Source organism: Austrofundulus limnaeus, unplaced genomic scaffold (assembly GCF_001266775.1).
Source record: "Austrofundulus limnaeus strain Quisiro unplaced genomic scaffold, Austrofundulus_limnaeus-1.0 Scaffold97, whole genome shotgun sequence".
Lineage (NCBI taxonomy): Eukaryota > Metazoa > Chordata > Actinopteri > Cyprinodontiformes > Rivulidae > Austrofundulus > Austrofundulus limnaeus.
In genome coordinates this window covers 1,229,835-1,241,632 of record NW_013952499.1, presented here as the reverse complement: position 1 = coordinate 1,241,632, position 11,798 = coordinate 1,229,835, and the positions used below count along the sequence as shown (strand labels likewise).

Genomic DNA, 11,798 nt, shown 5'->3' with positions numbered 1-11,798 from the left:
TCTTCAGAAGACAAGCTGATAAAGTAAATTTTAAAACCTGTATTATTCGATACAAGTGTGTATTGAACTTAAAGCACTGTTCGATACGGTTACATGTATTGTTGCACCCCTAGTAATGATATAATGACGTAATAATAATTTTATCTACAACTGTTTGAGTTTTGGAGTGTGGATCGATCAGCATTAGTCAACACAGAATAGTTACAGTAACTCAGACAGTTTTACAGTTTTGAGCAAAAATCTGATGAGCTTYGTCCAGAAGATGATTTTAGTCCGAATTCTGGATTGAAAGGCTGAATTATCCTTTCTGTTGCCTGTTAATGAGTGAGAAGTGACGTTAACGTTTACTGTTCTGAGCTTGACTTAAAAAATACAAATAAAAAAAATTCTCATAGCGTTTTGCATTCATTAAAAAAACGGTTTTAAAATTTGTGTTTGTGCACATTCAGTGAAGCTCTAACTGGGATTAGTCTGCACCTTTCTCCACCRTCACCTTCAAACCTCTGTTCAGTTTCATCCGTGTCTAATCCGGCCAATAAAATCTCAGGACGTGGGCGGGGACAAGTCTTTGGCAACACAGAGAGGAGGCTGTTTGTGGCTTTTCGCTGTGTACAGCTTGTGGCTTGTTTTGTCTCAGCTCTCTAACACACACACACACACACACACACACACACTGCAAGAGGAAAGTCAGGGTGTGTCTCCTATCTCTACCTCTTCTTAAAAGAAATATGCTTTAAAATGTACAGAAATGCACAAAGCTCATCATTGGCTGCTTCACAGATTCCCCAGTAAAAGTTATAAGGGGATTGATGGTTTTAATGAACACACCTGAAGCCTCACTTTTGGTGCAGAGAATAAAAGTTGCACTCAGGACGACTCAGGACCATATGCTGTTAGTCACAGGTGCAAGAGAGCAGACCTAAAGATTTCAGCAGATCTTAAAGGTCAGTAATTTCCAAACCCATTTTTTCGACTTTTAAAGTTCAAGTTTCTGTGTACCCAACTATGCGAGGGTAAAGCAACAGTTTGATGGATAGTTTTTATAGATTTGGTAACAGCCAGGAGAGCAGCACAGAGGTTAGAACTGTTGCCTGACAGGAAGAAGGTGTTCCTCCTGCCTGAGGCCTTTTTGGGCAGAGTTTGCAGATCCTCCCTGTATATGGGTGGGCTTTTCTGTTACTTAAATTTCTCCATGAATCAACAACAACTCTGAATTGTCACAAAGTGTCGATGGCTGTATCCAAAATATGGGGCTGGRTCCTTTGAAGGACCCGGCCTATCCGCTCTAGGTGGGCCGGGTCCTTGGACGACCGTAAAGACCGGAAAAAAGTTGCTGTGAATTTGGACGGTCTATCCTTTTGCTTTATTCCCACCCTTACCCCGGTGTATGTCCTGTCACCTAACAACCGTGACGATGCTAAACTGAAGTAAAAATAGATCAAAATCAGCAAAATATCATTATATTAGTATTATAAATATCACAAAAAAACAAAATTAGCTAAAAGGCCATATTTGAAGAACTAGCAGACCCTCATTAAGTGCATGTTTATTTTGCTCATTTTATTTCTGATAAGAATAACATTAAAAACATGAACATACAAATGTGAACAGCCTTAAATACACTACTGCTTGAAACTTTTTAAATTTGTATACCATGGAATTTTTATTTAAAACTTTTAAAACTCATCCGCCATTACAAGCAGGAAAAAAATCGAGTAAGGGGTCTCTGCMTTAGGTTTTGTCCTGTGGGCAGAGACGGCCCTACTCGTGATTTGCAGAGATTTTGATGTGGGCGGAGATGGCCCAAGAGACGTGATTGGTTGGATTGGAGGTGGGGTATGAGGCTGGAGGCAGCGGGGAGTAGCTTGGTCAAGTCAGGCAGGAAGTAACTTTTTTTTAGATTAATTTTAGTCATAACTTGAGAAAGGAAAGTGCTAGCTTCACAAAATGTGAAAGTCTTACATGTGAAAAGATGTGTAACAATATGGCTTGGTTAAAACACCCCTAACCAGCCTGTAAAAAAAAATGATTTTAGCTATCTTTTTTACAGGCTGGTTAGGGGTGTTTTAACCAAGCCATATTGTTATACATCCTTTCACATGTACGACGTTCAAATTTCGTAAAGCTAGCACTTTCCTTTCTCAAGTTATGACTAAAATTAATCTAAAAAAAGTTACTTCCTGCCCGACTCGACCAAGCTACTCCCCACTGCCTCCAGCCTCCTCAAACCCCACCGTCAATCCGACCAATCACATCTCTTGGGCCATCTTCACCCACATCAAGACCTCCACCAATCATGAGCAGGGACGTCTTTGCGCACATCAAGACCTCCGCCAACAACAATTTGGGACGTCTCTGCCCACAGGACATGCTCTGCAGAGACCCCTATTTGGAAAAATCTCCAGTCGGCCCGCAATGCGTTATGGGATAGAGTGGGCCAAGAAGGATCCAAATACGTCCTTCAGAGGACACAGACCCTGAATGTGGACACAGCCTGTGTGTGTCTCTTTGTGGCCTTGTGATGGACTCTGGATCTGTTCATGGAGTACCCTGCCATTTGCACAATGACCCTGCAGGATCAGCTCCACCACAACCCTACACGGACAAGTGGGTAAAGAAAATGGATAGTAAGAAATAACTAAATATGGACATTAGGCTTTTGCAAATCTTCAACATGCTCACAAATCAATATAACATAGCCAAGGACAGAGGAAAATCCCCACAGCCTAATGTRTCTTTCATTTTTGCCATGAAATTGCCAATGTAGGCAATGGCCATGACTGCTCCATCTGTTATGCACAAATCTCCTTTGATTCTACAAAGGTTGTATCCTAACTTTAACCAGCTTTAAGCRTAAAATCACATTTATCGGATTATTGCACGGATCTGGCCAAAAAGGTTTCATGGCTGTCAAACATTCAGCTGCTATTTGTGAAGAGTTAAGTCTGAACACTGGTACCAAAAGGACAGAGCTGCGAGGTTTTAATTGAGTTAGAAAGTTAGACGCCTCGTGTGGAGAGACAGGCAGGTGAGTGAGCAGAGAGACAGGCAGCAATCACACGGCACAAACACGGCAGAGGTCAACGCTATCACGGAAACGAACGGTTATTTCGTAGCATTTCATCATCATCATCTATCTCGGTCGCCTGTGCTCTCTCCCTCTTTCATGGCAGGATTTCTCATTGATGACAAAGTCATTTATGTTTTTCCTTCACCCCCCCCCCCCCCACTTTTCTCGCACCACCCATCCCTTGTGGTTTCTCCCTTTATCCTCTTTGCTATTTATGTTTCCTCTGTTTTATTTCTCTGTTTTCTYTCGTGCACTTTCTCCCGTCTCTCATTCTCAATTTGCATCTCTTTTTGCCAGTCTTTTTGTCTTCCACCGCCTTGCTCAGGCTTACATCTCTGCTATTTTTACTGCTCTCACCTCGTCTACATCGCTCCTCGTCCTCCTCCCCTCTTCATCTCTTACATCATATTTCCTCTAAACACCTCAGCCCCTCCCCTCCTCCTGTTTATTCCCATTACGTCTTTCCCTTTTCTGTGCTTTAGATTCTCTGCATTAGCTTCCTTACGTTCCATTTTTCATCCAATGCATTGCTTCTGTGCTTGTTTCTTCATTTCCTTCCTCCAGCTCGTGTCCCATTTCATTTACATTTACGTTCTGTCCATTTCATATCCTTTCACTTTCCCTTCATTTTCTACCCCACCTTTTCTGTATTTTCTTCCTGTCCAATCTGCTCCTGCGTTCTGCATCCCATATTCTCTGTTCAATTTTTTTTTGTTGCTACAACTTTTCATCCTCCGGTTTGACATCCTCCTTCCTGCACTGATTTCTAACCACCGTCTTCGGTTGCTTTTTTCCTTTTCATCACTACCAGTCCATTTTTATTATTTGCATCTTTGCATGTTTTGTTTTCCTTCTGCTTTTCTTCCCAATTAAAAAAAAAACATCTCTACTTTGTGCTCCTCCCTCTTCTTCCATGTTTCTCTGTTCAATGTGACTCATATTTTCATTTTTCTCTTCCCTTTTTTGTCTTTTCTTCTTCTTGGGCAACTTTTGTCTTAAAGTTGGAGGTCGATGCATCTTTCTTTGTAAATTTAACTCTTCTAAAGYGTCTCAGGAGTTAATTCTTTTGGTTTTGCTTTTTTTAAACTCTCATTTAAGCTACACAATAGTTTGGTTGTCCACATGTGATAAGTCAATGAGGAAGAGCAGCAGTCCCTCTGAGCTCCTCACCTGTATCTCTAAAGTTGAGCCCTTGTGGAGAAAAGTCATTTAGTCTATCTGTATTCATGACCTTGTAGTTTAGGYCACTACTCAAAGCTCATGACCATAAATCAAGGTTAGAATGTATTTTGACGGGTAAATCAAGAACTTCTTTTTGYGGTTTAGTGCCCCCTTTACGACATCTGATCGGTTGATCGCCTGCACCCAATCGGCCCGTCAATCTCCCGCTCACTCGTGAACAAGACCCCGAGATACTCCCCCACTTCAGACAAAAAACCTCTCTCCTGACTCCGAGTGGGCAGTCCAGCCTTTGCAGGCTGCTTCACACTTGGTTTGCGAATCTCCCCAGCAAGAGCTGGAGGTCATAGTTCGATGAAGCTAAGAGGACCGCATCAGGAAAAAAAAAGCAGAGTGGAGATCCTCCCATCACCGGACTTGACACTTTCCACCCCACAGCTGAACCTCGAAATTCTGCTCATAAAAGTTATGAACAGAAAGAGACAAAAGGCAGCGCTGGTGGAGTCTTACCTTCCCTGGGAACAGGTCCAACTTACTGTCAGCTCTGTGAACCAARCTGTGGTCCTTATAGGGGTCATCCACCTCATACTCCCAGAGCACGGTCATAAGCCTTCTCCAAAGCCACTAAACACTCATGGACCAATTAGCCAAACCCCCATGCTCCTTTGTTTGGTTACATGTTTCATAAAACAGTTCAAACCTGGTGAGACTCATCTGTTCTGCAGGATCTGGTTGTGGTTCGGTTGTGCTCCTGTAGCATCCTCTAAATCTGTACTTCTATTGGTAATAGTGCAGAAAGATTTTCGTAAAACTCCAGATTATTTTTTTTCAATGTAGAAGGAATTTATTTTTTTAGATTGGGTGAGTAGGTTTACCAAAGCAACATTGCGAAAATTGTAATTTACCTCTGTTTTGTTACATCTTTGTCCTATAGTTGCACATCTCATTCCACTGTACTTTCTTACATTTATACAATGTAATTGTGATGTGGGATCCATCTTAAAATTCTGTTTTTCATTTAAAATGCCTCAAGCAATCAATTTATTTCTTAAGGCCTTATATTCCTGTTGGATTCCTTAGATCCTGTAAGCAGGATCTAACAGTTGTACCGTGCCCTAAAATGAGAGAAAAAGGAGAAATATGCATTTGCTGATTTGAGTCCAAGGCTGCAGAAGTGCCTCCTTCAGATCAGTAAACTCTAATGGAATGAAAAGTGAAAAAGGAATACATTTACTAGTTTGCATTTTATTGCTTTTAATGCCCACCACCAAAAAGTGAAGGCATTAAAACAATGTTTTTACATGTGTTTGTGTTTGTCTGATACCAAAATATTTTATGAACCACAGGATGAATTTTGATGACAGCTGCAAAAACCAATCAACGAATAATTATCTATAACTGATTACATTATAGCAGCCATATCCAAGTGACTTTCAAAAACATTTTAATAGTGGGGCAGAGCCTGTGGCACCTGATTGCCACTCCCAAATGATCGACAAGTGGRTGGAAATCTTGGATTTTGTATTTGCCTTTGCATTTTTTCAGTGATACTACCCATACTATATAAAATTTCAGCTGTGCATCTTTAGAAATGGCTGAATTATAGCCCTTTGGCTAATTTGGAATTAGCATCGGCAATCGGCATGTGATCATTCTTAGGTACTCCACAACAAATTTAAACTCAATAAGTCTTAAAATGGCTAAATTATATCCTTTTAGAGTTAGCTGTGGTGGCCATCTTGATTTTTTGATTGGCATTTACAATTTGATAGATTGTTTACAGCTACTTCTATACTAATCTTCAGCTTTTTATGTATAAAATGGCTGAATAATATGTTGTGACTAGCATTCAGCGTGTTTTTGGCTCATTCTTAGCTACTAACAAAAATTTCAGCTTAATATTACTTAAAATAACCAAATTAAAACTATTTGCAATTAACTGTGGCAGCAATCTTAAAWTTTAAAATCTATAATAATTTTCTTTATTTGAATGTGTCCCTATACTTAAAAAAATACCTTGGCCACCCCTGTGCCCAGCCCCCCAGCCAAAAAGCCTTGCTCTGCCCCTGCTTAGATACTCTCCAACCACTTTTTTGTCTTTAAATTTATAAAATATGATTGAAAAATACTTACCAAAGAGGAAAAAGACAGTAAAACAATGGTAAAATTCAGAAAGACAGRAAGTGTTGGGTATATCTTATGCAACAGCACTTAAATCCCCTTAAACAATTCATAAAGCACATTTCTAATTATTGATATATCCTTCCTTTTCCTCCTCAGCGCTGAGAGATAACCGCATCCAGCTGAATCGCTCGACGCCCACGGAGCTCTCCATCACCATTTCTGAGGTGCAGCTGTCTGACGAGGGCGAGTACACCTGCTCCATCTTCACCATGCCCGTCCGCACCGCCCGAGCGACTGTCACCGTGCTCGGTGGGTCGCACACAAACACCATCAGACAGAGTTTCCAACGTGGCGCGTATCGAAGAAGAATCTGTCATCTTGATGCTGAAGTTGAAACTTGTTGCAGCTTAGAATAAACCCTTGGCTCTGTGGCAGGCATGTTTTAATGTTAACTCAAGCAGAAATAATGAAAGGTGTGTGTGTCTTTGTGCGTTTAAGAAAAAAGGTTTAGGGATTAAGTTGGATTTTGAGCACCAAAAAATGCTTTTTAGAATTGTTTGCTCCTTTTTTTACTTGTAGTTTGGCAAAAATAATTCTATGTTGTGTGTTTTTTAACTGTCCATCTCTTGTCATTCATCTCAAGGATGCTTAGAAAAGTTAGTTCAATTAGACAATCCTGAAAATACCTCTTTGTTCTCACTGCAGGATAACGGTGCAGCATGGTGTTCTTCTTAGTCGGCCTCCTTTGAGACTGATTGATGTCTGCACAAATCAGCTTGACTGCAGTCTATTTTAATTTCTGACAATTTGAAATGAATGAAATTAGGCTTCTGGCACCTTTTCTATTTTCGCGACAGTCGTCATGTTATTTATACAGATTTTACAAAAGTTAATTACTTTTCATAGCAGCCACTCTCAGGCTGGGTGGTGGAAATAAAGGCTGATGAAGTTACAGCAGTTTAATGTGACCTGCCCAACTGTGAAAAAAACCCCCACCTCAAAATCACCTTGATACCCCACTGTGAAATGTGTCCCGCAGAGTCTACCTTGTTTTAGAGCCAAATTAGGTTTGACCCCGCTGATATCCTTTGTTTAGGTGACTTGCAAAGGGAAAGTTGCACGTCGGCATTAAGCAAATTATTGGTATTTCAGCAGTTTAGTGCATCCATAAAGTTACAGGCCCGTGTGAAAGATTTATTTACGAAGAATACCTGCAACCATTGCACTTAGAGCAGAGATAGTTGGACATTTAGTCCATTGGATGGGAAAGCTGCATAAGTGCTGAAACCTCTATTGCTCATAATGCAACTTGATTGTATCTTTTCATTACTCTGCTCCAAGGAAATCTAATTTGGTCTTCAAAGAACTGCATTGTCAATGAAGAACTGAGAACAAACAACAAAACAAGCCAAAATCTCCCTTTGGAAACAAATGGTTTTAAACACCACAGCATCATGTTAGAGCTGCAGAGTTCACCAGTTTGATGCTTGTTTATCTTGTCAACTTCTGTGCAAAGCCACTGAGCCCCACAAGGGACACTGGAGGCCAATAAATATGTTTTTTTTTTTTGTTTTGTTTTTTATGAGATCCCAAGCCACTCAGCCCTAAAGAATGTGTCCACCCTTCTGTTTTCAGTAAAGAAAGATCAAATATCTTCAAAATTCATAAGAGTAATCTGTCATGATGAGAGGTATTAATAAACTAAAACAGTATTTTTCAAAGCACACTCTAGTGGWCTCATGACAATATTACACTCATTTGAGTCMAAACAAGATGTCAGGAATCCCAGTAAAAAACTTCTACAGCAACTCTGGTAAGAAAAATGGCCGAGGTAAAAACTCAAGTTACATTTCACGCTTGAAACAACTGTAGAGCCATAAGGCATGCAAACATTATTTCACAACTGAAGCAAAGTACAATGCCGATAAAGACGAAGTCCTCATTTGAGGACATTGGGACTATAATTTTGTTATTAATTGTGCCATGAGGTAGGATAAACCAGCAAATGTTTATTATTATTATTATTATTATTATTATTATTATTATTATTATTATTATTATTATTATTATTAAGACTTAATATAAATATTTAGTGTAAGTGGTATATTTGGTCACACATTTTTGTTAAACAAATCTGTAAATATTTAGAACAGTTCACAAGCACAAATAGTTCTTGCAAGTGGTTCATTTGTTCAACCAATTAATTATACCAAGGATGTCCTGGTCAAATGGTCTGCGATTTCCTGCCATTGTGTCACGTTATGTTCTTTAAACTGAAGAGAAATCTGAAAGTTGTCATTGATGATGATGATGAGCTTCACTAATCTTGATCTGGTCAACAGCTGGCTGCTGTATTTCAAAAATAAATGGAGCCACCAGAAAGGCTATCATGAAGTTTCCCAAGTTTTGAATTGCTTAGGTATTCCTCAACAAGTGTGGCATGTTGAGACCCAGTGTCCTCATATGAGGACGTTTTATTTTTCAAGAACCATTTCCTTTACCACAACAGTCTAGTTATTGGTTATTGTATCCTACTAACCCTGTGTATCTTGGAGAAAGAAAAAAAACGCACATCCTTAAAAAGAGGAGGTGAAAGGTGGTTTGATTTATTTTGTTCTTATCCTCAGCAGTTTTGGGGGGCATTTATTGTAGGTAATTAATGTTAAATAAAATTCTTATCCTAAATAAATATAATAATTTGTGAATAGTGTTTAAAAGTGAGAAAAAACATTATAAAAGTTGATGTTTCTTTACATATTTTGTAGCGTTGTTCGTGGGTTTGCTAATGCTACAAAAACTACAAACACGTGCCGTCGTTTTCCAGCTGACTTCCTTGGTTTGTTGAAATAAAATCACGATAAAAGCAAAAGTTTTTTACTGTTGCGGTGAACTACAAGCTCAACAATAAAACAACAACACTCACAATTTATTAAAAGCTGTAACTAATTTGAGGTCTAGTTGGTGAAAACTGATGCGTCGTCATCTAAAATCTACTTTCCCTGCTCTGTGTGTGCTCCCGACACAGGCCTCACAAATTCTGTTGGGAATAATTACGTTGGCACAACACCAGAAGTKCCTGTACTTTACTTCAAAACTTTTGCAGGATCTCACAAAAATACCTYTTTTTTGCCTCCAGTGTTCCTCGCAGGGCTCAGTAATAACCTCACACAACTCTTCGCTGGAGATAAAGCAGCTCCACTCATCCTCACTGAGATGGATGTTATTACTTAGCTGCGATGCATCCCTGTAGCATGGAATAAATTGTGGTTGCCATGACAGCGTGTCTCCTCATTGATTGGACGTTGGGCTAATTGGCTTTGAACTCCCCCTACATTTGGTCTTTAAAGTATTGATTTGGCGAGTTGCTCGGTGTTGGCTTTCTGGGCTGCTTTTTATTCTTTTCCTTCAGCTGAAAATTGTTGTAATGCAACGATAATGGCCATACATTACCAACCACAATGGAGACGGAGTGAGCTTGTAAAGACAGCTGGTCAGAAATTCCCGAGAAGCTGTGAGGTGCAGATTTGCAGCCAACTCAACCCAATTTACAGCCAACATTTCAGGGCATCCTGTAGTTTTATAATGGTGTGTTATAAACATATCTTCTTCTAATCACATAAATAAAAACACGTGTCCATCACCTACTGAACTGGCTAAAAAATGTGCTTTTGTTGTAAGTTACTTTGTAACGCTCGTCGATGTTTGTCATTCCTTTCAGTTTTTCAATTTGGCCACATCGTAATTAGCCAAGAAATTCTTGGATGACAATCCAAGCTGTTCAGGGTTTCTGCCTCATCTCTCTTGGAAAAGGCACTTAGTGGAAACAAGAGATGCAAGAATTTAGATATTTCGGGTGGGGCAGGGCGGCGTATGTTAGCTCTGTCTCTGCAAAGCCAAAAGGGCTGTTCCTCTGATTTACCATTTAGTCATGACACCACAGCGGAAGCATCTTTCAATGCATCTTCTTTTTTTTTTTTTTTTTTATTCAGACGTCTTGGCTGGGCTACAAATATAATGAAAGCAATTAAATGAAGCTGCCCTGGATGGCAGCATGAGCAGTRGCCAAATGAAATGTCAAAATGTTGTTTGTGTTTGCAAGAAGGATGGGAATTTCTCACAGAAGCAAGGGCAAAGGCAGGTCATCGTCTGTTGTTTAAAATTAACAGCACTTCTCTGTGTTTCACAGAAATTTGCAACAACTGGGATTGCAGCATTTGTTTTTCTGTTCACTGTTATTGACGGTTGTGACACTGTGTTGTGCGTTCGATAAATATTTCATGACCCCCGAGAGAGAGTCGACCCATTAAAAATGTATGGTAAAATGTCTCAAACACATGGATCTCTACGGGAAAATCAGGCATAGATTTAGGGTTTTTTTCAGCAGAGCGGCGTTTGCGTGTTATTTCACTCATGTTTTGACGTGGATGTTTTGGCACACGCAATTACACACAGACACACAAGTGCTGAGTGTGGTCACTTTTAAATGGCCGAGTGTGAATCTGTGTCGTGCCTCTGCTCCGTCCCGAGCTAAGCACAGAATAATTTATAGCGGCTTTTTTCCCCCACTTCTTTCGCTCTCCTTGTAAAGAAAAGGGTCTCGACATGGTTTCTCCAGCCAATTCTATACGTGCACTATTATTCCTTCATTAATATTCAACGCTACTTTTCTGCCAGGGAGCTTCCGCACACGGTGCAGTACATCAAATGCTGCTACATTAAAAATTGACCACGTTTTTTATTTTCTTTATGTACACCTTGATCAGTTCTCAGCACTTTTTAGTGGTTCTTGGATTCGTCAATATGCTGTAATGAATATAAAACACTTACATGAAAATAAATGCGTCCTCTAAAAAAGGCTTGAAAACTGACATAATCAGGTTTTATTTGAAAATGGTACAAATGTGACAAATGTTAAATTTGAAAAACTATCAAACAAATAATGTCCAAGTCCTTCCATGAAATGATATTATGATTTCAGTGTTTATTTTTTTGTGAGTTTCAGTGAGTTTTGGACCTCGAGTAGTGTATAAACTTGTTTCTCTTCAGGTACCATGTAGCTGGCTAACAACACTTGAGACTCAGAGTCTTGCAAAGTTCTTCTGAGTTTCTTGGCTTGAGTTGCAGAGGTTTACAGTCTTGATGCTGGATTTTTTAAACATGTTAAGAACTTTTTTTTTCAGTATCCAACCCATCTCGAGAGCACAAGATCTGTGTATTCCTACCTACATGGGAGCTCTCCTGTGACAGAAAACTTGTTCTGCTATAAAAACTTTGCGGATAAAAAAGAAGTAATGAAAATCTGGACCAAATCTGTCATTTCTAACATCTACATAGATACAGCGGGTAAAATAAGTATTGAACACGTCACCATTTTTCTCAGTAAATATATTACTAGAGGTGCTAATGACATGAAATTTTCACCAGA

The 11,798-nt window shown here is 39.5% G+C and overlaps 1 protein-coding gene across 3 annotated transcripts in view; it reads left to right on the top strand.

Moving 5' to 3' along the window:
- Positions 1-11,798, top strand: part of cadm3 (cell adhesion molecule 3) — a 168,272-nt gene that overhangs the window by 109,383 nt on the left and 47,091 nt on the right. For all 3 annotated transcript variants that reach the window (XM_014013048.1, XM_014013049.1, XM_014013050.1), the window contains exon 3: positions 6,530-6,682. In XM_014013048.1, the coding sequence (XP_013868502.1) occupies positions 6,530-6,682 (153 nt within the window). The remainder of the gene's footprint in view (positions 1-6,529; positions 6,683-11,798) is intronic.